Below are 27,063 nucleotides of genomic sequence, written 5' to 3'. Positions count from 1 at the left end.
AAGTCATTCATGCAGAGAGAAATGCATATATCCTTGATATAGCTACCCCAAATTTCAGCATTACCAATCTGAAAAACTAGAAAAGTAGCTACTGTGCATATCAAGATCCTATGCAACTACAGTAGGTCTGAGACAACCCCTGTCATACCTGCAGTGCAGATGTGATGTGTCTGTCACTTGTGCAAGCAATTCAGATCTACCAGACTCATTGCATAGGTAACAGAGACCTGCACCGTGCACACAAAAATCAGTTGTCCTTGTAGGATTTATCTGTGAATACCCAGTAGCTGCTTCCCCAGAAAAGCAGCTGGTTTATCAGGAAGCACAGGGAAGGCTGGGCTCTGTATGATCAGTCTACATCGCGTGGCAAGCCAGGTGTTAAACTGGATTTCTGACAGCACTCAAACTGCCTGACAGGTTCCCAGGTCCCATTAAAGATGGGTGCCCACATCAGGGTCCTTTGGTCCCATGCCTTAAGACGGTGCTATCTGGGGAAGAAGGAATGGCTCTTTGCTGTTCTTTAGGCCTCGCAGCTGGAGGCAGTGCTTCTGTAGAGAAGGAGGAAGAAGAGGTCTCTTTCTCTCTATTTTTCTTGTGCATGAAGATATCTTGATAAAGGAGGCAGTACAGGTGCACTAAAGTCCTCTTGTGTCTAGCTGATGTTTTTGCTGTTGCTTGGATGCTAGAGTCCCTTTTCCCCCCTCTGATAATCACTATCTCCAAGCCGGCTTTCAGAGACTGAAGCTGGCCACCAGCACAAAAGGCTCCCTCTGCTTTTCCCCTCATGCTGGGTGGCAAAGGGCTGAGATGAAGGGGAAAGCTAGAGGAGTAGCAAAATAGATAAAGGGAGCTCTTCAGGAGAAGGACGCACAGAAGAGCGCGCTGAGCAGGGGGAGCGACAGGCAGAGATCACACAGGGAAGGAACGCAGGGAGAGACTGAAGAAACACGTTCCAGTAGCAGCTGGTAGTTCAGGCTGCAGTTAAGGTAGTAGCTGTAGGTAAGGCTGTAGTGAAGGTAGTGGCTGTGGAAGGCTGAGTGCTTTTTTGCAACTTAAGCTTCAATTCAGTCATTTAGCTTTATACGAGAAAACTCAGCGTCTAGCCCTCAGCCATTTTACAGCTGTTTATTCCTCAAGCACAAACATAGTTTCTGAGAATTTGCAAATCAGTTCATTAATCAGTTTATGAGTTCAAATCATTTAAGACTTGGATCCTTTAAGAAATTTTGATTTAAAAAATGAAACAAATCCCTATGTTAAAAGGACATAAAGATTGCAATGTTAAGTATTCAAAAGCTAGGAAATGCTAAAATGAAGCTTGAACGGGTTACGCCATACTCTGAAGGTCGGCCGGGGAGGGGGGGTGGTGGATGTGTAGCTGTCCACAATGCCTTTCTTTTATTTATGGCAGAAGTTGGAAAGTCTGTAGTAAAATGAGGGAAGTTCAGTGTCATGAAGGACAATCTTGTGACAAAGGCTGCTGAATGACACACTGGATAATCAAAGTCTATCTCTGCCTCTGCTACAGAATCCCTCTGTAAATAGGAACAGATACCTTAAACTGAGCCAATCACAGATGATCACGACTTGCAGTTCCCCACTTTTCAAAATCACAATGTGACACATCTGAGGTTTGATTTACAGTGTTTACAAGCACTTGGAGCAGCAGAGGCAGTCAGTAGGCACTGTGCTTTCAAAATAAAGGGCTGCTATCAAACACTGAGGATTCTGAGGTATCAGGCCCCAGAGTATCAAACTGGGCACTCAAAACTGGCTGATAATTTTGACTTTCATTTCTGAGAATCAGATGTCCTCATATAAATGGAGATAACAAGATTAATATCACACAGTTGATATGAAAACAATATAATTAATATTTGTAAACCTAAGACGCTATGATGAAAATCCTACCTAGAATTCACAGCAAGACTTGAATGTAGTGAGCAGAAATTATGAATGGGTCCATGCAATGAATGATGAGGATAAATCAAATGTTAGATAGCTACTCACTCAAAAAACCACCATCCAAACACCACATGAGGCAAAGATTTGGGGAAAAAGAACTGTGCAAGCTTATAATTAATGACCATGTTCTAATGTGCATAAGTAGTTCGGGGCCAAGCTAATATTATATTGGCAACCTGAAAAGTAGCACATCTTAAATTTCCAGTATTTGACTTTGCAAACTTAAAGCTCTTTTAATAGTCTTTGGGATGTATTTTAGGTGAGGCTGGTGTTAATAATTATTAATAAGGCTTCCCTTTGTAATGTCATTTTAAGTTGCTTATGACTTACCACCAATTTCCCTTGCTGCCTCAGATGGTTTCATGCTTGTATGTGAATGAGTGTTGCACATGAGCATATGAACCTTTTGACCAAAACATTTCCACTGTTTAAGTCTAATTTACTTTAAATATGTTTTTCCCATAAAAAAGGAAAATTTCTAGCACCCCCAAAGGTGAAGAGAAGACCTGAATATTTGTTTGCATTCTCTGCAAAAATGTACTCAAGCATAGCCACTGGAAAACTGCAGTTTGTATCTATTAGTATAAATTCTCTAGAGCATCAGGATAAAAATTCTACTTGCACTGGTCATACTTCACCAAGCAATTTTTTTTACCTGAAACTGATACTCCGAGCTGCTCTGGCTGGGGTTATCACAAGGTACCAAACATCAAAACAAAGAACCCCCGACTGAGTGCAAAAATAAGAGGAATTAGATCTAGGACTGAGAGCAACGGCCTGGGACAACCAAGTAGGTTGGAAACTAGAGCTGGAATCTAGTGAAAAAGAGAAAAGGATCTGGGATTTAGGTCCAAATATGGAGCAAAGATGACTGGGAAGTCAGCAAGATGAGAGTGAAAATCAGGGAAAGAGACAGGAGCAGTGTGCTGGGAATGGAAGCTCTTGGTGAGGTGGGTTAAGAAATACTAATTCTGTCATTTCTCAATTTTGAGGGCCTAAATTTACAAACCTAATGATATCTGGATATAGGACACCTACATATGTCCTAAATACATGCACATGCTTATGTACACAAGTGTATAAAGAGGAAGGAAATATGCGCAGCATCATGTGATAGATTCATTCTAATCGGAAATGGTTCTAGGAAACTGGGGTGTTTGGCAACTGAGCATCACTCTGCTGATACATCTCCTCAGCACAGGTGGGGCGACACACCAAATATAGGCGTAAGGGGATCAGGAGCTAGGCGATCTCTGCTAGCTCCTCTAACAAACACACAGTGACCCGGCTGTTATAAATGCCCTGAGCTTAAAAAGAACCAATAATCAATCCTAACGAGAACATGCACTTTTTCAATAGAGCCGGGCAGTCTGTGGGCCTGCAAAGTATTGCTAGGAATTGCCTCGTGGGCGAGCTGTGGGCAGAGGAATCGACTGTGCAGGGGGTTGAAGCTGCTGTTTTCCCCTATTACGCCACTGACAGGTGCAAAGCTTTCTTCTCAATAAAATTAGAGGCCATAATCATCCCTGTTCTTCCCACATACACCAGCTTTCTGGATCAGGCCTAGGACTCCCTCTGGAGACACTGATACAGGGGAATTGCCGCATACAGGCAGTTAATTGTGGGCCTGTCAGCAGTGGTGTCAGTCTCCGCCCTGACTGTCTCTTCCGGGATCGGCTCTGGCGTGGGGACAAGCTACATTTACATGTCAGCTTTGCCTCAGCTCTTGTTTGTTTGGGATAGAGAGATTTGGAGGCAGGCAGCACCGGAACTATCACCACTGATGAGTTTCCAATCACCAGGCAGCCTACGACAATCTCCTTCCACGACAGACTCAATCTTTTGAGGCTGAGATGAGTGAAACGGAGAGAAGCGAGGGGATGGTGAAAATTTATTTTGCCACATTTCCAGGACACAATAAGGAACAACAGGGAATTAGGAAAGATTATTATAAACTCCCAATAATTACAGCTCAACAGTATCCCCTTTCAACTCTTCATTTTAGCCATGAGACCTCTTAGTCCAAGACAGGGGAACAAGGCCCAGGGACTCCTCCAACCCTTCCTACTTTCCAAGACTCCTATAGGACTGACTGCAAGTTATGTTCAGAGTGACTTAGGCAGTGCAATGACTTGGTAATATGGAAAAGCGAAGCACAGAAAGATAACGTGTCTTGTCCAAGGCCACCCTGAATGCCTTCAGCAGAGATAGAAACCAAGCTCAGATCTCCTGGGTCCCAGCCCAGAGGTTTAACCCTAAGACACTCATTCCTCTTGCCTAGTGACAAGCCAGGATGGACTGCACAAATTCTACCATTCTAAAACACTGCGAGACAGCGTGCTGGGAGGAATGGCCATGAAAAGTGATGGGGGAGTGTCTCAGCACGTCATTGCCAGGGAGGGCAGAGAGGAGGAAGAGTCAAAGAGGTCTGAGCTAACAGAAGCAGCATCCTACAGCACTCTCACTCCACGCATTGTCGGTTGTTCGCTCGCAGACCTCCCCTACTCCTGAGGGACGCAAAGACTCACTGTCTAACCTTGGCACTTCAGGGACCATCCCTCCAGAAGACCCCCTTGCTGTGCAGTTTCTGCAGTAAGCAGTGTTGCCAGCACCACGACTATTCCTGCAGACCTTAAGCACAGCTCCTCCTCCCCTCAAGGGCTTGGAGACCCACAGTTAAAACTATTGCTTACTCCTCTGTGCTGTGTATAATGAGGATTTGTGCAATACAGGTTTCCAGTAATGGGATTTATCACAACCAAGGCCTGACCTGCAGCCTGTCAGTGACAAATTATGTCAATGAAACAGCAAGTCCATCCCTACCTCTTCTCCGTGTTCTCCAACAAACACACCCAGCTAGATTGAACTTTCATCATCTCCTCCTGGTAGCCATCAGTGCTACAGAAAACTGTGCTGATCTAATGAGTAGCACCCATCAAACGCTAACTCTGAGGTATGCAATACTGCCTATCTCAGGCTACATAAGTATATCTTCTTGAGGTTACTCAAGACTCTGTAGTGACCTAAAGCCTATCCAAACTTTGGACTATACTTAGCAGTTCTCTTTGGATGGAAAAGTATTTTTGACTGCACTCTAACCACTCTGCTGTACTGACAGAAAGTTAGCTGCAGCACATTGCTAAACCCCATCCGATCCACCCACTCTGACTGACAGAAATACCTGGAGACTCCTCGCATGACTGTCAACGGAAATGTTACAGTTTCATCTCATTATCAGTGTTCACAGCACAGATAAAACCATTCTGGAAATTAACTTCTGGGTGCATGGAGGAACATCTCATTAAAGCTCAGTATCTCAGCCATGATTCAATCTGTTTTGTTCCTTTTCATGCTGGCTGAAAGCCCCAGCTACAAGGGTAGGTGAAACTGTTGCCTTGAAAAGCTCTGAGGCTGGTTACCGTGTGCTCCAGGGGAAGGGGAGTCAGCACTTGATTGCCTCCCTTTGTGAAGTGTGTCATATTTTTACGCATTCCTTCCTTCCTTCCTCCCTTCACCCCCCAAACCAGATACATCACAAGGCACCAGCATCAGCCACGCTGGGCTCCATGCCAGGAGAATTAATGAAGTGGTGTAATAGCTCACATGGAGGCCTAGTGATTGGCACCATACTTAAAATGCATCTGCAAGGCAGGAGATCACAGTGCTGCTGCTGTGTTCTGCTTATTACAGGCACGTCTCTTCCGTGCCATTGATTTCTTTATTAACACATTCTGACGCTGCAACGTGGGGCCGGCTCTGCTTGAACCACGGAGGTTTGAATTCCAGCACTGCTTAAGGACAGGAAGGCTCCCTTTGAGACTCTAGACCTAGACGACAGAGCCCTCTGCTAACAAGAACTGTAACCCCACTGAGAGGTCCCCTAGGAGTCTGAAGGATCCTGCAGGGCAATACAAGACTGGGTTCTTTCTTATTTTTTGTTGGTTTTTATCAGGGAAGGAAAGCAGAAGATTTTCTTTAAAGTGTATAGAGACTTGGTAATAACTGCAGCAAGGACTTCATTTCCCAGTCGAGAGAGGAGGTTTGAAAGAGGCCGTGACAATGTGCAGACTCTTAGCTCCTTGCTTCTCATCTGTGCTGTTAAGAGTTCAAATCTTGACTTGGCACAGAGACAGAAAGGAACTAGCGGGCCTCAGTGTATTCATCAACCTGCATTCGATCACATCATGAACTTCAAACAATTTTTCAGTCCCCTATTCAAGACTTGGAAAATGGAAGGAGTACGGCTCAGGACTGAGAGGCAGTGGCTGGGCAGCACAGGGAACCAGGATGGCTCCATGTCTACCCTGAGCTACCTTGGCACTGGGTACAGACTGGAAAAACACAGACTGCAACAGGCTGAGGCTGGCGTCATCGGATTCCCACTACCAGGGCCAGGAAGTGTATGTCTGTAGGGGAGGAGGTGCAAACCTGCCGGCACCAGCTGTAACTCCAGTCGCTGAGCTCACTGTTACAACCATTCAGGCACAGCTACAAGCTGGGTAGCGGCTAGCAGTGGCTGCCCCTGCCAGACACCCTGGCGACAGCAGCCCCCCAGCCGGCTGCGCAGGGCACTCTGGCATGGCAGTGCTGCTGGCATGCTGTGCCAGCTGTGCCCCAGCACCCAGGCTTCGCCCAGCTGCGGCATTGCTGGCTCCCCCGGAAAGTCCTAGGAAGCTCTTGCTGGCAACTGAATTAACCTGGAAACGTTTCTAGACCACCCCTGCAATATTTCTCCAAGTAGTCTCCCAGGTACCTGCGTTCATGCCCTGCTTGTAACTGCCAAGGACCCCGCTGCCTCCCTGCCGATCCTGCATGTGAGCCAGCAGCCAAGCAGCATGGAGCAGTAACAGAGATGCAAGCAGGCAGCCTGAACACAACATGCAAATTTGAGTCACAATTCCTTACGTTCTTTTTTTTCTCCCCACTCGTTAATATTTTTAAAGCCCCTTCTTAAAATACCATCACTACTGCTTTCAGTTTCTAAATAATACACAGCCAGTGAAAGCAAACACAAGCTGACATTTGCAGATGAATCCAAACTTGAATGCCTTCATTTTTATATCCATGTGTGACAATGTCACAGGCCTGCTTTTCAGTCTTAAGCACTTATAAAAACCTTTTAGCTATCTTATGCACTATATATTAATTTATTATGTTACTGGGAAATAATGGTGCACAGTGCAAGTCTGCAGGCCTCCATCAAAATTCCTACTGTAGACAACCTTTATGTCTGGAATCCATCATTGATTTTTGCAATAATTCTGAGGCACTCACCCGCAACTAGTTTCTAACAAGCTGTCCCCAACCTGCAGTGACGCCATCCCAAAGTCTGCTATCCGGATGTTGTTCTTTTCATCCAACAGTAGATTTTCTGGTTTTAAGTCCCTGTGGCTGTAAGGGAAGAATCAAAACGTGAGTTAGATTATCCAGGGCATCTTTCCCACTCCACAACTTGTTCTTTATCCAGCATAGTGTCCAACCTTTTATATTTTAATTGACTTCATTTTTCTTCCTGTCCCAGACAAGGGAACACACATATCCAAGATCCAATCTTTGCAATACTTTAGACCATCTCCCAAATGTCCGTTCCTGATGTATGTGAGGCTTGAGCCTGCAGCGCCCTAATAGGAAATGAACAGCTTCACCTCAATGATATCAACCCAAGCTGAAGGAGAGACTGTGGGAACTGGGTAGGAGAAGAATTTCATCTCGGATTTAGGGCTGATACACTCTATCATATGCCAGTTCCTTAAGGTAGGAGTGAACATCATCAATATATTCTGTCAACAACAGGAAACAAAATGACTGCTATCCAGAGGCAAAAAACATACTTGGTGTAAGCGCTACCCCATAAAACCCATATTAGGTGTTGCTTAAATATGCATATGGCTTTGAAATCATTTCAGGCAATTAGTTCTGATGGAGAAATCCCTTGAACCCAGCACCACCTATAACTGAGGGTGTCAACAGTGCCCTTTCCCTCCCTTCAGTCAAAGCTTGACTCTTTTCCTATTTAGCAATGTGGAAAGAGCCAGACAGTTGCAACCTTCAGGATGGCAACTCCTACTTTAAATCAAAAGTAGCATACAATGTCTAATCTATTAACCTTCATTATGCACTGCCAAAACCACTGTGCATCTGCCTCTCCTTCTCTGAATTCAGGTGCTTTTATACAACTGTTACATTTTGGGTTTTTTTTTCCAGAGACAAAAATCTTGCTCAAAATTTGTGATGATTTTGCTTTTTTTGCTATTTATTTGTAACTCTTCAAGAGTCACAAGGAGGAGGAAGCACTTTAAAACCAGGCAGACTGAAAAAGAAATTTGTCTATTGTTTCTGCTTATGAGTAAGCAAAATGTGTCTGTGATGTCTTATTGATGAGAGGTCCAAATCTGAGAAGTCAAATCTTTTCCCAGACAGAACCACCAGCTCAGGCATCCAGCCAGAACAGAAACCTGTGGGAAAATGCCGGCTGACAACACGTGTGAGTGTCAGACAAACAGCAGTCATTTGCAACAGTGGTTCACTCAAAACAGTTACCCTGACTAGAAACTGAATTCAGTAAAAGACACAGTATTAGGATAACCTAGTCCACTGACTAGAATTCAACCTTATGCCATCTTTTCTTGACTTTATAAGACATAAATCTAGTACTCCTCATGTGCACAGGTGTAACTCTACCTTTACAACCCTGTAGGGGTGGTCATTCTCTACCCTCCCATAGAAATATAAGAATCGTGACAATGTCTTGGAAATTATCCCCTTGGATCTTAACAGAAGTCTGGAATGATCAATTACAGACAACTTCTAAATAACGCAGGCCAACTTTGGGCAAAACCAAAGCATGCTGTAGCAGGACGCTTGGGGAACCTAACAGATATTTCTAATGGAGACTTCCAGCAAAACAGCACACATTCAAAACAGATACAGGTCATTTACCTTATCGCATTGAGTCCTATGACTCCTTCCCCCTCCCTTTTTTAAAGGGTATAATATGATCTCCATTTTTGTATAAACTTGATGAATCCTGCATGTTAAAGCTGCCATGTGTCTTGTTAACCAAGGGCAAACAATCCAGTAGATATTTGAGCAGTATGATTCAGAACTGTGAATGTTTTTATCCGAGAAAGCAAAAGGTGCTTTATAAAATCTATCTTTCCCCTAGCAATCAAAGTTTCAGTGTAACTGAAGACAGAAGACTTATTCGCCATGGACGGTCATACCTATTTGACAAAAAGTTGGAGATGAGTGACAAGCAAATGTTCCAAAGGCAGTGAATGAACAGCTAATGGTCAGGAAAAAAGAACTCCTGAATGCCATTATCAAGGACAGCGACCCCTGACAAATGCTAGCTTGTCAACATCTGCCAAATCTGAACAAGTCCCAGCCCCAGCAGCGAAACAGAGTGAGGAGCCCACAGTCCTGAGGCAAGCCAGGGTAGCTGGACACTAATGAGACAGTAGTGCAAAATTTAATCTTTCCTCCAGCTGCCATCCTGGACAGTTCCCATCTTACAACTGGTTTTGTTAACTGGGTGCCAGGAAGACTTAATCCAGCTGGGGGGATGCATTCAAGTTCTCCTGTCTGATGACTAGGACACAGTAGCAAGCAAGTTCCCTGTAAAGCAAGAGGTGCTTGTTTGACGCTAGGTAATGAGAAACCTCCCCAAAGCTCAGGCTGAGTGGGCATCCTCTGCTGTAGGTGGTTTTTCAGTGGCTGTGGTTGTTTTCCAGTCTCGGTAACTGCTCCTGGCAGAGACTTTCTCCTCAGCGGTGGTGGCCCTTCTCTTTGCTCATTCAGCCTGTAGCCTGTTAGCTGGCAAAGTCAGGAAGGAAGCCAACTAATGCCAGGGTACAGACTGTTTCTTTAGGAACTGTGCCAACATTAATACTTCACTTCAAAATTGCCACTAAAGATCCTGCTTTTGAGGTTAGCAGAAAGATCCAGTGATCGAGGCACAGCATGACCTAAACACAGGAAGTTCAAAAGCATTTCTCCAACGTGGATGCCTGTCCATTACAAAACATTTCATGTTACTTCAGGAAAATGGTGCAGCAAAAGGAAATGCAAAAATGCTACCCTTCCATGCCTCAAAGCTACTGACCTTTGCAGACCTGCCACAGGCCCTGGCTGGAGAAGAACATACACGAACCCTGAACCAGCTGCCCTCCTGGCCTGCTGAGAGGCAGTGAAAGAGCAGGGGTGACACCACTGAAAATGGGTACAGTAGTCACCAAGGAAGAGAATCTTTTTCTCCCCATGCTATCTTGTCTTCCCATCAGGTGGGATCCACAACACAGACATTTTTAGGCTTGGGTTTAAGGGACAGTCAAGTGGATATATGAGGATCCTGTAAAGTGACAAATAATTTTTTCAGTGTATTCTATTGGGGGGCCACAGTAAGAGAGACAGGAAAGGAGGGATCACCAACCGCACTCCAGATGTGGAGTAGGCTTCAACCTCACTGCACTGTGCAATGCCTTTCCATGAAGCATCCACCTGCATCCACCTACCTGGGCTGATGCCAGTCTGTATGTGGAGGTCCTGACCCACCTCACAGACAGCATTTTGAAAGCCTGAAGTTGGGACCTGTGGGACTGGGACAATATGTATGAAAGGAATTCTGGAATGGCAACCAACCTCAGAGCTTTTTTTTTTTTTTTTTTTGCTCCAGACACTCACCAAAATAATATCAAGGAAAATTATCAGCTCTCCCCTCCACCCCAGCACATTCAGCAGAGAGGAGGGTGAGGACTCTGTCAAAAAGCTATACATTTATTGCTGACTTGAACAGGGCCCTAAAATGAAAGAACTATCAGAGATCAGTTTTGCATCTTTCTGTCCCTTCCCCATCCCTTTTTCAACACAGTTCCTAGTGCCAGGATATGGATGGTTAACACAGGAATTTCATGGCAGCCATGAGTGTTTTTCTGTATTGTGGCAGCACCTGCAGACCCCACTCAGAGATCAAGGTGGCAGTGTGACCAGGCAGTGCTTGCACATTTAACCAAAAGACAGTTCTCTGCTCCAGGTGAAAATTTTTGTCTAGCTGGGATATTTCTCTGTTATCCATCTTAGGACCCCTTTGTATTTGCGGAGGCAGCATCTTGGGGACAGAACTGAGGCCAGGAGTCTGGACCAGAATAGCAGAACTTGCATCATTGCCATTGAGAATGAGACTTTCTCTCTGCATTTGCATTTCCCATCTTCGTAATGCCAGCTTTTCAAATGCCAGAAGGAAGAGAGAGGAACATATGGGAATAGGGAAGGCTTGTTATAATTTACCTAAGAGCCCAGCAGCCTGGACAGCCTCATGCATTCATATTTGGAAAGAATTCTCTTGTGCCAGAATGAAACAAAACAAAACAAAACAAAAATCCCACTGTATGTGGTAATTACTTGGCATTAATGGAACATTGCAGAGTAAATGCATTTAATTTGGTCCCATTCCAGCTGATCTCTCTGGCTCTCCATGTCTTATATGACCACATCAACTCCTCTCTCTGCAGGTGAGCAGAGGACTCGTTACCCTTTCATTGTTCTAAAGGCTCCAGCACTGTAGGGGCTTTACCACATGGCTGGAAAATCAAAATAGAAGAAAGCAGCTTCTTTAGTGACAAACAGTGCAAACTTTCCTATTGAGCCCTGCATATGTTGAGAAGGAATACAAAAGAGAAACGCAGCACAGCCCTGCAGAAAAAAGTCCACGTATCTCTGATCCGGGGCGGAAGCAGACTGCCCAGAGCTCCTCAGCCAAGACAATGGCGTAAGAAGTCAGCCCATGAACCTGCAGAGAAGCCTTTCCAAAGGAGAGCGGAGTGAAAGGGGGGCATTAAACAAGCCTTGCCAGGGAAAGCACACACACTCAGACACTTTGCAACATCCCTTTCTTAAAAGGCTCTACAATTCCTTTGTAGCACAAAAGGGAGAGAGGGAGAGAGGGAGAGAGGGAGAGCGAGAGAGTGCGCGAGCTGCAAAAATGGTCCCAGGGAAATGAGTACAAATCTTGGAGATGGTGCAAAACTGCTTGCTTTCTGGAGTCGCTATTCAAACTGCTTCTCTAGCTGCCTCCGTTGCCCATCCAGTCTGTCCTCCTGCTCTGGGAACACCCCTGTATCTGTACTGCGTATGTAAAAGGGAGAGGTAAAGCAGACACCCTCTCGCTGCCACGCAGGCCTGGCAGAAGATGTCTGGCGTAGACACAGACTTAGGATACTGGATTCAAAGAAGCTATGTCACCTGGCATGAGATGATGAACTAACCCATTATTTTAAAGTGATTTTTGAGCTGAAACATTTGTATCAGTTTCTATGACAACACGTTGTAGGTCACAGATTTCTAACCCAAGAAACCTCCTAATTGGAGTAGTTACAGGTCATTTGTAATAATCAAATTGTTGGCTACTTTGCAAATGCTTTCCTTACTGACCCCAAACTCCCAGCAGGGCCAGACCACAGAGTAATTTTTCTGCAATATGTCTCTTAAAAGCGCTCAGCACAAGCTCAGTGTGACGCAAATAATTTATCAGTAATAATTAATAGTAGTAGAGAAGCAATATTTTTAACTTTTATAAGCAGAAAAAGCCTTTAATCTTATTTTTCGCTTGCTTCTGGAAACGAGAGTTGAATGTGTAACTCATATCTACCTACAGAAGAAGCTTTGTTTAGAGTCATGGTTGCTATGCTCAAATTTAGCAAGTTTTCACAGAATTCTGCAGAACAAGTAAATATAGTTGTGGCTAGGAAAAAGGACAACATCTATAAACACATCAAGAGTCCTGAAGAAGGGCTTGGATGCCTAAAACACTGTCTGTTTTTTTGCAATTACTTCAGCTGATTTATTAAAACACATTGCCCCTCCCTACAAACCTCGCCTCGAAACCTATTTTTATACACTTCAAAGCCAGAACAGACTGTCAGATCTGATCACCACTATTGTACTTGCCAAAGAATGTCACCTGGTTATGCCTACAATAAGAATATGCCATTTTTGTGTCTCCAGCGGACTATATAAAGAAATAAAATTAAAAAAGATATGTGCCCTTTGACTTTAGCTGAGCTGGTTATTTCACCTTTGGCACTGTGGCTAACGTACTTGATTGGTTTTCTCCAGTTTGATGTACAAGGGAAATCTGAACATTCTTGACATTTTGGAGTGAGTCTCAATCCTAAAGCTGAAATGCCTGTATTTGGGCAATTATTGGGCAATCTCAGCTTTCACAGGGAGAAAAAGGATCTTTCTACCTCATGGTGTTCTGAAAGACAATTTGAAAACTGAAAGACTGAAGGACCACAACACAAAGCAATACAAACCAGCATTATCAAATTCCAGAGTTTCTAGACTGATTTCACATTTGGGGGCCTTCAGTCACGATTTCAGTGTGTCCAGCTGCTGCAGTCTTAGGTATTCGATAGATTATCCTGGCAGAACACTGTAACATACTTCTTATAAATGAAGCAAGGCAAAGCAAGAGTCACTGGCAGGGTGACACTATCGGACAGGAGAGATTTCTCATGGCACTTGGCATTCTTCGGCTTTCTCCGTTTCTCGTGGATATCCCAGATCTCTCCCTAAGAGGGTGCTTCCTTTATTGACAGTGCTCTGCAGCTCCAGCCTGCAGTAATCTCACCAGAGATTTTGGTACTACCGCTGTGAAATCTTGAAGCATTATCTTATAAATAGCCTTTCTCCCCCCTGCACTGATGGGAAGAGCACAAGGCAAACTCAGACAAAGCTCTTATTCATTGCTGTAGCCCCTCTAAGTCGCACACCCCCATGCACATACAGACACGCTTCAGCAGGAGCACTGCGCGTATTCAAGCAGGCACAGCCCCAGGCAATGAAAGGAGAAAAGGCCCTCGTAATTGTCATTTATCAATATTCATAAAGAACCTGCCTTAACCCCTCTTGTGCGCGCTCGGGAAAAAAACACAAAATGAAATCCAACCAAAATAAAAATAAAATGAAATAATAATCTTGCTGCTCATTACCGCAGGGGATTTCCTCTCAATGTCACCACTGCCCTGCGCAGTAATTGGCATTATCTGTTATCTCTGAAGCCGTAATAAGGTTTGCCACGGGGCACTTTCTCTAATCATATTTTTATTTGTCAGCTCGTGCGATGCAGACACCAAATGCGAGGCTTGACCCAAGCGAAAGCCCCAGCCGCACAAAATCCAAGCACGGCCAATGGCGGCCGGGGCCGGTGATGTCAGCTGCAGCCAACGAGGCGGCGGCGGCGGCGGCAGCGCGTGGTGGCGCGCGGCTCCCGCCTCCCCTGCGGCACTCCCCTCCCGCCAGCCGCCAGCATCTTCCCAGGAAAGGCAGAATTTGCAACCTACCCGCCGCTCGCTCCTACACTGTTCTGTGCAGTGAATAGCGCTGGCGCTGCGCGAGCTGCGAGCTCGCCCACCGCAGCGACGCAGGCTGCTCCTCAGCGGCTATCCATCTGGGGCAGCCAGCTGAGGCGTCCTGAAGGCCCCCGCTTTAAGAGAGCCAACCCCCAGCACTTGGTTAGAGGCAGCTTAGTAAAAAAAAAACCAAAAACCAAACCCAAACCCAAACATTGGCTACGTCCAAACAACGTTTCCCAGGCCAGTAAGGTGACAGCGCCGGGTCCCTGGTGTGCAAGGCCTGTGTGCGCGGTGCCCCCGTGGGCTGCAGCACGGCGCAGAGACTGCGACGCGCGGCTGCAGGGAGAGCCGCAGCCAGGAGCAGCCACGCTGCGTCACTCGGCCGGCTGCTCCGCACCGCACCACGGCAGCGCAGACACACGGCTTGCGGGGCCCGGACAACCCCTCCGCCCAGAGCTGCCTGCTCGCGCCCTGCTCGCCTGCAGCTCTCCAGCTCGGCACGGTGCTGCACTGCCCAGCAGAGTCCTGAGGGAAACCGCAAGGGGCTACGGAGGAGCTTTTCCCCGCGGCCAAGCTTATCCCAAACTCTGTCAGAAAGCTCAGGCTGTTTTAACATCCAAACACACACACAGAAGCTCCAAGTCCGTTTTGCCTGCTTGTCTGAAAACGCCTCCTCAGGCACAGGTGATCTCTGCCCCCAGCAGTGGCAGAAGCCTTTAACTGATGGGAGCACTGGGGAATCCTTTCGGATCCTTTGATCTGGGAATCCTGCAGCATCGATACACTGTGAGCAGTGAAAGCCGAACGCGATAATGTGCTGCTGTAAAAGTAAGCTGCAGATATTTCTCAGTGTTTTGGGAGGTAACGGAAGAAGACGGGACAATGCTATGGGGCTGGGGACACCAGGCCATCAATCTCTTCTGCCAGGGGGTTAGAGGAACCCACATTTAGTCATTAACCAAAGCAGAAGCCTTCATTTTTCAGCATGGTCATAACTGGATAACCTAACTGATGAGATGATTTGTCATTTCACTGCCCCACGACAGGACAAGGTCAGGCTTCATTGCCTAGGAAAGCACATTAACTTCTGTACTCACACACACACACACAGACATATATTTATGCATGCTTTGATTTTAAGAAAAGGATTTAATGATGACTGTTCAGAATATAACACAGATTCCAGTATCATCTGAGGGAGCACACAGGTCTCAGAGTGACCTGGAGGAAGCGAGAGCTTATGATTTACTGCTCGCTTATTCAGCACTAGGTGCTGGTAGAGCGGGAGTTGACAAGGAGACAGGGGATTCACTTCTAAACAAGACTATTGCCCATAATCCAGTATGTTTAACAGAGGAAAATGGATTCCTCAAGAGAGACGTGTGCTCTGCCTTGCAAATCCCACATTTCCTTAAACCTGCAAAAGTACGTATCTGTCTGATAGCTTCACCATGATCCTCACTCAGCTTATTAAAGTTTGGACCATCAAGAGGGATCCACCCCAAGCGCAAAGGACTAGTGTGTATGTGCACACACATACTTCCATAGACACTTCCATCACAACTGAGGTTCATACTTCTCTGGAATATTCATTTGAAAGAGTAAATAATTTCTCTTCAGTCATACTTAAATATTTTTGAGTCTTCTTGGATAAATGCTAAGCCAAGTACAGAACAGGAACATCTATGTACGCAATCAAACCCAGCAGTGGTTACGCTGTCCAGCGTACACAAAGAATTACAGCTGTACAACCTACTAAGGATTATGCCAAGGAATGCTATTTAGTAGAGAGTTCTGAAAAATCAAGTACATTTGAGAAGATCATGATCCCTCAATTCAGTTAATTGGCATGGAGGAAAATTGTGGAATTCAGAGAATAAAATTTGTCAAGGTAGCTGCGAACAGAGAAAACTTAGCTGCTCTAGCCAGGGCACACAGCCTGCTCTCAGCTCCCATGAGAATCCCTTTGACTATTATTAACTTACCTGTGCCAAGTAGCCATTGGCCTCAGGACTTCCTCATCCCCAAATCCACCATCTTTGAACAGCCCATTCCCCTAACAGTACACTCTCCTTAATATATCTTCAAGAAAGGCTCTTATTCTCCTTTCCATTTATCAGAAATATGCTCTCTTTTACATTAATACATCCTATCAGAAAGAGTCAGCAATGCAAAGCGAGTAGGACAAGAAGAGCAAGTTAAATATACAGGTATCCATTTTTGCTGTGGCCATTCATGCTACGGATATCTGGTTTGGGAGTTCTTAGCACAAAACCAGAGGGAATGGAAAATCACTGTACGTTTATTGAGAAGTAACTACACGGTGATTATGCAAATCCTTCTACTCCAGTGTCTAACAGTGGCCCTTGGCCCACTGGAGAGGGGGGATCTGCGGCTCTCTGTGGCTACCGAGAAACAGCCACGCAGACATTATGTAAATAGTCCTTCTCAGCCAATCTAACTGTGAGGAGCTGCATCACTGAGAAATAAGCAGGCAGCTATGGGTCAGCAGCTGTACAGAAACTCTGTGCTCAGATTGATTGTAACAACTTAATTTTGGTATAATTTAAATTACCTGAACTTGTTGAAGATGAAGTAGAAACCGGTCCAATTTAAACCACCACCTGAAAGTGCAGGTTAAACCACACTTGATGGTCAAAGCATCTGATGGAGTTAGTAAGTATCAATAGCAGTCTGATCAAGGAAATTGTTCCCTACTGGAAAGGAAATTAAAGGCAACAGTGACTCAAAAGCCCAGAAGGGACTCAGTCAAGGTTGCCAGAAGCCAGCATGTTTCCAAAACTGAAGGAAGCCATAAAATGACTTTGCTGTATTGGTAATTGTCCCGAGTTTCTTCAGGGACTCATTTTTATATAGCATATACAATTCTCAGTTATTGGCAAGTGCCCCCAAGAATGATGGAAATTAAACTGCTTTTCCCTCGTGGCTTTCATTTTCCTGGTTAAAGCATTCTCTGTGAATGAATTCTCTTCCAATATGAAACCATGGACAAACTTCTCCATGTAAAGTCTATCTGTGACTGTTGCGCAGTCTCACAGTCAGGCAAGAATTAAAAAATACATCAGCACTTTATACAATGCTTTTAGACCTTTACAATATTAGTTACTTAATATAAGTAAAAGTGCCAAGAAATAAGACCCCATTATTATGTGCTTTTATGTCACAGGTAATTCCTATTGAAAATGACTGTACTCACCATATTGAATGACTATGGCAGAAGTCTAAAGCAGAGATGATTTGTCGGAAGAACTTCCTGGCTTCTTTTGGTGTTAATCTTCCCTTTTTTACAAGATAGTCGAAGAGCTCCCCACCTGACACATGTTCTAGCACCAAATACCTAGAAAATAACAAAGCCAGGATTTTGTAAGCACACTATCATACCAACCCCCTCATGCACACACAGATATATATATATATAAACAAACCTCTTTTTACACATGGCCAAGCAGAATACTTCTGGGAAAAAAAGCAGAAGAGAATCAGAACCTAAAATCAGGAGCGATTAATGTTTTAAGTAGGGGTTCTGCAAACTTCAGACATGCCAGTGATTTGAAACAAAGGGATGGATTCAGTGTTCAATGTTCTAGTGAGATAGAATCTGGGAACCAAAAATTACTCAAAAGACCAGGATGGGAAGAAGAAAAAAAATCAGGTCTAAGCTTTCATGGCAGCTCTAAAAGCTACTGTGGAGTGAGACTGCATAGTAGCAAGCCTCAGGTCCCTTAACCAAGCTGACAGGTGCTTTATAAAACAGATTTGGCAAAGCAGCACTCACATAGTGTTCTGACTTGGACACCTGAGAACCAGACAGATGCCAACAAACTAGAGGGAATTCAGAAAAAAAAAAGCTGAACAGTTTAAACTATGAGAAAATATCAAAAGAACCACACGCGGGCAGCCCACGTAAGGGCGTCAGCTCTTGCTGCCGAAGAGCAGCGACTTGCTGGAGCAGCCGCCCCCCACTCCCACGTGAAGAATGCGGCACTGAGTGAACAAATGCAGCAAACGGGGCCCTAGGAGCGAGACACGAAAACCCAGCCCTCACACAGCACTCTTAGAAGCCTGACGAGTAAAATCTTCTGAAGGAAAGAGCTGGCCACAGAAGGGCCATCTGGCTGTTGTAAGTAGGGGTAATGGGAGGTAGCCAAGCAGAAGAAAACTTAGTCTAAATCTCTGAAAATATGGCCTAATAGTGGGCATGGAATAGTTACCCCAGGGAAGTGGCAGGAACACCGTCAAGTGAACCGCTTAAAAATAAACCTGCTATAATGCAGGCTAAGCAATAGACTTCTATTGGCAATAAGATTGTTTGAAAACCTCCAAGGACTCCATCTCTGTTGTGACTCTCTGCTCCACTGTCCCCTTGCTTGTTTGCCCAGAATATAATATCCTAATAGAGAAAGAATAAACCAAGCACTGAGATTTATTGGTCAGGATCTGAAAGAGCAAGCATAAACAACAAACGAGTATTTTCCACCGAAACGTCACTTCTGTTCTTTGGGGCTGTTAGCTGGCCTTTATGGCCATAAAGCCTGTAACAGAGGCAGAAACCCATACGCCTCCCTTACTAACTCCTTTGAAATGCGTTCCAGGACTGCATGGCAAGGAATGGGATCTCAAAGGTCCTTTCTGCAAAGCAACAACGCAAAGGTGAACAGAGCTTTCAAAGCAGTTTGAGACACATAACTAGAAAACTTACAAACGAGTATTGCAGATTTTTCCAAATTTTGAGCGTGCTTCTCTCTCCCCTCTTCCCAGCAGACAGCGCAACAGATGGGGCAGGGCTGTATGTGCACTAGGATCCCCATCTCGCAATGCTTTGCTTTACAGCAAGTTGGTTTTATTACCAGTATTATTAATTCAACTCTTCACATTTGAGAGGGAAGTGAAAATAATTAATCCAAGATGGACTACTGTCTTTTCTGTATCTCAAGCAGCATACTTTGGGAGGAAATTTCTAATTTGAAATGGAAAGAGAAAAACAGTATTATAAATTGGGGGGTTCAATAATCCTGTTTTTAAAGGCTCCAAAATATGGAGTCGTAAAAGGCATAAAAGCTGTTCTGAGGAAAGTAAAATTGGTTTAATGATAATGGCCTTAGCCTTGAAAATGCAGGAGTGGGACCTGAGGTCCTACTTCAATAGCAGCTTCCAGTGCGACTTCTGTGTGTCGTGTCCCAGGCCGTAAAAGGAGAACTGCATTTCCCTACTCAACAGAAAGGCAGCAGAAAATGCAGGAAGAGACAGACATTAGCACCGTCTTGACAGCTAACTATGACAGAAGCATAGAAAGTTGGACAACACAGTGATATTCAAAACTTTAGGGAAAACTACATTTTTCTGAAATTTTTATCAAAATATAAACAATTTAAAACATGGCAAATTTCTCAAATTCCGCCCCATTGAAATGGGGAAAAAATCAGAAAAATCTTGACTCAAAACCCACATTTGGAATACCTGGATTACCTTCTCTCCAGGAGAGATGGGTAGCTGCCAGACCATCTACTAAGTATATATTGATAATATGGAGATGACCACTTATCTGCCTTACATTTTTAGAGCAAGATTATTGACAGCAGATTAGAAATGCTCAGAAAAAACTGATGTGCAGTAGTCATGGGCACCGGGGTGTCTACGTCTTTAAGTCCCAATCCTAACTTCCCAAACCATGCCTAAAGGACACTCTGAGAAGTGGGTTTGCTACATAATTCACTCTCCCTCTCATACTAGAGACAGATCTGGTTTAATCTCCCATATGGCAGACCCAAACCTGGCGCAGAATCAATCCTAAAATTCTCCCTGACAGCTCTTTCTCTCACTGTGCCCAGCAGAAGCTGGATATAGCAGTGCATCTTGCCCCCTAAATTCAAATGGATAGTTGTTTTTCTCTTTCTCTCTCTCTCTCTCTCTCTTTTTTTTTTTTTTTTTTTTTTTTTTACGGAAGGTATCTTATGAAGATGATTGTAGTTAGAGGCATACAGAACATCCTCTACACTGGCTTCAAATGCACAGTTTCGGAAAATTACAGACCCAGCATTTCTGTCACCCACAGCAGGAACTGCAAAGCAATTTATTTTCAGCAACTTCATCCTATTAAAAACACTCAACAAAAATGCACTGACACGTTGCATGAAAAATAAAACAAATTGAAAGACAGGGAGCATTTACAAGGTTATTCATTTTTGCTTGCCACCCAGAAGCACCAGATATAATAATGGAAATGAACAGAGGAGAATATCTGAAAAAGATCGGTGCCTGTGACAAGTCGGGGACGTGGAGAAGCACAGCCGCGATGTATTCTGATCTGACAAAGCCCCCAGCGCGACAGGAGCGAGAAGGGCGGCAAACACGTTCCCCAGTGGTCAACTGCAAGGAAGAAACACTGCAGGGACCATGCCGCAAGTCCTGCATGGTTATGTTGCATCCAGAATTTCTGCACTCCAATTTGCAGCTGGTCGCCCGCCAACCCTACTCCCTCCAGTATGACTGGGCTTTTTTTTTTTTTTTTTTTTTAGGAGAGCCCCCAACGAGGAGATTTTCGATTTAGCAAGGGCATAATTCAGCACCTGCCTCCACTTCTGTGCAAGCCAATGTCTTGCTGGCACACTGCATGGCACACTAGTAGTACATGTTATTTCCAAACAGCCCAGTGAAAGGGGCTTAAACATTACCAAGTGTTGCACCACATCCAACTTCCACAGGACAGCCAACACAACCCCGCTGTTCTAAATGCTGCGTACATATATGCGTGTGTATGAGTGAATCTATACAAGAAGAGGGATTTTCCCAGGTTTCCCCATCCCATTTTCCCAGATGTGACATGCTCTCATCTCATGTTTTTATTATTACTTTTCCCATTTATTCTGAACAAGGCAATGAATTTAGAAAAACCCAAACCAGTAGCCAAGACTAGTCTCTTATTACATCAGGAGATGAAAAGTAGCTTACTTGTGAAGGAAGCCTTTTTAAAAACAACAACAACAACAACCCTCTGTCTACGCAAGACTCATGGCATCAGTGTCCCACTGTAAAAACATAGCAAACACTGCTTTTAAAAAGCCACTGCAGAGAAGACTCAAGGAGAGGAAAGACCCAGCCTCTGTCTAGCAGCATGTGCACCACCTACTGCGATAACACCGAGAGGGGCTGTCTTAGGAGAAAAGGCTCCGTAAGAGCACTTATCTCTCACACCTTGGACGCCCTGGACAAACACGAGCTCTTCTGATCCTTGCAATCCACGTGGGAGACACATTATAAGTATTATCCTCCTGTTCTTCTCACATAGGGAGCCGTGAAGCAAAGTGACTTGCCCAGGGTCACAAAATCACCCAGTATCAGAGCTGGGATCATAACCTCAAGTCTCTTGTGCCTTCTACTCCATGCTGCCGCTACCACCAATTTCCTCTCTGCTTGTGAAGGCACTGCGTAAGCAAGAAACCACCAGGCTTCTGCGACTCAGTATGAAGCCACGTGAACACAGCATTAAAAACCAATCCTTGATTAAACATTTTCCCCACTGGGTATATTCTTTAAGAAGCTGCAGAAGTTTTTGGAGGCCACAGCTTGCTTTTGTGAAGACACAAAGGTCCATGTCTTGCATGATATTTCTTCATGTCCCTGCTGCAAGCTAAAACATGGAACAAAAAAAAAAAATCTCTGGCAAAGCTTCAGAGCTTCATGGAGATGAGACTCTGGTGTTTAAAGGCAAAGATGCTGAATGCTTAATACACAAAATGATTTAATCTGTTGGAGAGGAGCAGATAAACTGTGTGCAGCAGCTGATTCTGCCCCAAACATTTCATTTTATCTATTCCCTTTGCCACTTTTCCATCTGCATCCTAGCACCTTCCCAGTCAAAACTAGCAAGTTCCTAACCTTAAGCGACCCACTAGGTATCACATCGGAAACATGCATGCAGCTTAGAAAAGCAGTAAGCCTCAACTCTTTTCCTTCTTTCTGTTTCAGTTTTATTTAATCTTTTAGGTACCAAAACAGTAAAGAAATAAAAACAAACAAAAAACCAGTATGGTAACAGAGGGATGACTTCTGCATATGAAAAAAATGGAGTAGCCAGGATGAATGTAGGGAAATGTGGCCTTAACCCATCTTTGTGCCTCTCAGTTCTGGCTGCACCAGGCACCAGCACAGACTCCAGAGCGTTCAAGCTGACAGCAGCCGCTCCACAAACGACTGCGGTTTGTTCTAGAGCTTAGGGCAGAAACTGAACAGCGAGCACCATGCCTCTCCTTCTCATCGCTCCAGCTCACCCTGTATTCTGGCGATCACAAGACGTGACAGCATACAGCCTACTTATACCAGTTTCACACTGCTCCTACACCAGGCAAATTATCCTTCAAGTCATTGCAGTCTTTTCCAAAGCCTGTATGTCGGTAGGACTCCTATAAACACAGTGGATGGTCCAGTTTCCTCTGGGAACTATCAGTAAATATTTGATGAACAGCAGCAAATGTGTACATAATTCACCTTATTTTTGGTTGCATTCAAACATGCTAACTACCTGACAGGGCTATGAGGATTTACGATGCCACTAGCAGAAGTTAAAAAAAAAAAAAAGAAATGCTGTGACTCTTGCCCCAAACTCAAAAAAAATTGCAAAATTTTGGCACTCAGGTAAAAATTCAGTACAGTTTTCTTCCCTTCCTCCTGACTAAAGTAAGATGTTGGCTTTCACCTCTGACATCCTACCATCAGCTCAAACTCAACATGGCTAAAACAGAGCTCTTGACCTCACCGCCCCCCTCCACTTCTTCCTTTCTCTGTCCCTAGAGGAAACACTGCTTGTCTGACCACCACTGAGGCTTGTGGCGGGGTGTTACCTTTAACTCAGGGTTTTTTTTTCAGGTCTTTTTAGCTTGGTTGTACTGGTATCCTATAGATATTTTCTTCATTATACCTCTAAGATAACAGTTTTCCTACCCACCCCCATGGTGAGAACTCTTGTCTAATTTTAGACACCTTGTATCTGTTACTTCATCATATCATTCATCTTGATAAATAGTCTGGCTCCACTGATGGCCGCTCAGAATAGATATCACAACATCACTGCAAATATCTTTTTCTTAGCGCTCTGCTTTGACCCCTCCTTCCATGCCTCCTCCATTGCCTCTTCCTTTTTTATACCACATTTACCATAAGGATAGCTGCCCTCAGTTGGAGGCCCCTTGTGGCCAACTCTGCAACCAGTCTCGGATTTCTTCCTTGGCCTTCTGAGGTGGACTTCCACCTCTGACCAGCCTCCATAGCCAGCTTCCACTATCCACTTGTTAAACTCCCAGACGAACAATTCTGTGCTCACACAACGTCCCCCTATATTTGGAAGGGTATCTTTGATCTGATCTACAGATCTACCTTATCATTTTTCTTCAGCTCCTTCCTGAAGGCTGTTCTTTGCTGTGATGCTTGACAACGCCTTGGACTTCCCCACTGAGGAGTTTCCAACAGTTGTTTTGGGTTTTGGATTGTAAGCTGACTTTTTGTTCCATTTTTGTCCAGTGCCAGCACAACAAAGTCCTTGCCATGACTAGGTCACCTCTGCACTACAATACTACCAAGTTGGGCATCACTTAAACCAGTGACAAAAATAGTTTCGGTGATGATTCCTCCCTCCTGTTTGGAGGACTAGACTACACCTTATTAAAGGGTGTCTTTGCCCAGGCCCTGGGGAACTTTGAGGAAGGACTCTCATGCTCCCACCGAGGCAGCACATCTACATGCTACCGCTACAGTAGGACTCTAACAAAATAACACAGGCAGACTCTAAGCAATGCCTGGGAAACGCCTGTTAACGAAAGACTGCCTGGGACAGCAAAGACCAGGACCATGCATTACTGGGTAACTTGGGCACAATAAAAAAAGAACACCCCAGCTGCGATTTGTAGAAGATGAAAAGCTGTCTATAAACCATTAGCAAGAATGGTGTGAAATACTAAAATTCTTGCCAGATGGGATTGCCCACAGCAGCCCATCACTACATCCTAGTGTGGGTTTGCAGCTCCTGTTTTCTCAGCCTTATAGATCAATACAACTTATGAGACATTCGCAGTTACACAAATTAGATCCTCTGGGGCAAAACAGTGTATTTGTTTTTATAAAAGCATTAAACGGATAGAGATCTTTAGAGAAAGCTCATATTGAAACCCAAAGTATTTCAGATAAGTATTATAAGTGCAAAACATCAACAGTAACAAGAAATACTCTCTCGTGCCATAGGAACTGCAGCCAATTTGGGCATGTGATTAGCAGTCTGTTAGGAAACCAGTTAATATTCTTTTTATTAAATATTACAATGATGCACAACCTCACTTAAACCTAAAAAGCCAGGTGGGTCTTCTACATATGCCTAAATTTAGACACCACTGGGTTCTAGGGTTTTTACTAAGCAGGAAGTTAGACCGGATATTCCTGTAGCACTGTCCAGCTTTTGAGACAGAGGATTTCAAGTGTGCTCTCCAGCAAGATGCAAAACCCCCAAATACACAGAAAGAGCCATGCAAAGACAAGGCAAATCATGAGAGTTACTGCTTGTGCCCTCTGTGCTCAAGAGTTTACTGTTTTATGGTATAGGGCCTCTGGGTAAGAAACTTCATGAAGTGACTACATCTGCTGAGAAGCTCAACTACTCTGTCTTGTCACTTAAGAGCTGATCATTATATGAAAATCATGAGAATAGTGCTAGGACCAGGGAACACAGCAGGAATCAAGACATTTCCGAGCTGACAAAGATGTCTAAGCAATTAATGAGGCCAGGGACACGAGTCAAGCAGGCATTTCATTTATAAAGACAGATACATCTATAGCTCTTTTCTGTCCCTACGTTGATTAGTGTCCACATCTATAAAAACCTCCTAATCCATTCCATGAAGTTTGGCCACAGATTTATACACAAACCAAAAGAGCTGCACCACAAACGTCACATGCTAGGTACAGCCACCAGTCCTAATGAAGTCGGAACAACCTCACAGGAACGGCTCCTTCCAAAAAATCCCCAGCAGATTATTCCCGAGAAACTAACTTCTCCCTTTGACCAACTCAGCTAAGAACTAGAAAATTCATTACATTTCAAAGCTCTGGCATATCAGCAAGGGATCTGCCTAGAATGGCAGACTGCCAGAAAAAGCCTCTAGGAAGAAAAAATAAAGTTGTGGCAGTTCCTCTGCCATGCTACCACTCTATTTGCAAAATGTCCTTTCATACCTACGTGTATATGAAAGGACACATGTACAGCAGGGAAATGGTTAAAAACTGCCCAGCCCAGACTGACATGTTGCAATTCTTTGACGGCTTTTTCACTGCACTGTTTTCTATCGATTAAATAATCTCTATCAGATATTAAGCCCCTTGTTATTGGCGCAACCTATAAATTATTCAGAAGCTATATAAATTCTTATGGCGGGCATGAATTTTTAAACCCTAATTTGGCACCAGGCCAGGAACTCTTTATTTTTCTTATTTTCTCCTCCCCTGCAAGAAAATGTGCATGCTTTAGATTTGTTTTTTTCCAAAGGACGATTTTAATTATAAATCCTTTGTTTGAAAGGAGATTGTACGTGATTGCTAATTATGTTTGGACATGAACAGGTTGGTGATTTGGGGGGAAAAGAGAGGCAGAGTGGGAGATTACGCTGCTGCACTGCCTGTACCTTTGATTTACTGGGGATGAAAGGTGTTTTGAGCGCTGCCTTCACAGTGTGTAGTCATGCATGCCAAGGCTCTGCTGCCGTCTCCTCCATGAGGAGACCCTCACTCTGCCTTCTGACTCCTTTCCCCATAGATGGATCAAATGTCAAAATCCTGGGCTACCAATAACAAAAGAACAAATTGAAATCTTTTTTTCTTTCTTGCACCTCACAATTAGTTTTCATCAGAAATGAAGTTACAGGAAAACCCTACAGGAGAGGCCTGGCAGGGCAGATGCCTCTGCAGACACCACCAGAGCTGTAAGTCTTTGACACCTGCTGTCAGCTGATCTTGTATAAGCCAGAAATGTGAGTTGTGCACAAGCAGGAGGACATTTCAGTTTTGTTATCTGACTCACTGGGAAGCACTTTCACCCCTGAAAGCAGGAGGTGGCGTGTTGTATACGTTGCAATGAGGCTTGGGCACATGCCCAGTGGTGACACTGCACTGCTGGAGGCTGAAAAAGGGATCTGTTGTGTTTGGAGAAAGAGCTGCTGAATGCATGGCCCATTTCAGAGAAGAGGAGACAACTCCCCAGTTCTGAGGTCCACTCTTCCTCTCAGACCACGTTCTTGTTTAAAATGCTGATCAAGTTGGACAACACAGAGATTAAACTAAACCTTCCCTCAAAATTTGAAAAGAACCTGAAATGTGAAGAGTTTAAAAAGCATGTATATAAATACATATACATACAGATATGAATATCTGTATAAAAATATATCTGCATGTACCTGTAAATATATATTTACAGATCTATATCCGCACATATTGATGGAAATGGGAATAGAGAAATACTAGTATAAACATCGGAAAGAAACAGGCATGGGGTGATCCTGGGTTGTCTTTATCCTATCCTTTTTCCACTCAATGAAAAGCATCTACATGCTTATCTGAATTAGCAATATTTTAATATTGCTAATTCAATAACATAATGCTATGTTATTGGCATCCCCCAACCCATTTTAGCCATTCCTCTGTCCTTTTTAATCCCAGATTGCCACTGGACAACATTATTCTTTTGAGAAGG

At 44.2% G+C, this 27,063-nt stretch overlaps 1 protein-coding gene across 1 annotated transcript in view; it reads right to left on the bottom strand.

Annotated features, from left to right (window-relative positions):
• BRSK2 (BR serine/threonine kinase 2) overlaps positions 1-27,063 on the bottom strand; it is a 319,563-nt gene that overhangs the window by 77,568 nt on the left and 214,932 nt on the right. Inside the window, exons 4-5 of the mRNA XM_067295501.1 lie at positions 17,536-17,676; positions 7,240-7,356 (exon numbers count right to left, since the gene is read on the bottom strand). Coding sequence (XP_067151602.1) covers positions 7,240-7,356; positions 17,536-17,676 — 258 coding nt within the window. The remainder of the gene's footprint in view (positions 1-7,239; positions 7,357-17,535; positions 17,677-27,063) is intronic.

The sequence above is a fragment of the Apteryx mantelli genome, chromosome 4 (genome assembly GCF_036417845.1).
Source record: "Apteryx mantelli isolate bAptMan1 chromosome 4, bAptMan1.hap1, whole genome shotgun sequence".
Classification (NCBI taxonomy): Eukaryota; Metazoa; Chordata; class Aves; order Apterygiformes; family Apterygidae; genus Apteryx; species Apteryx mantelli.
The sequence above is the reverse complement of the archived record's forward strand: the minus strand, read 5'-3'. Positions and strand labels throughout refer to the sequence as shown.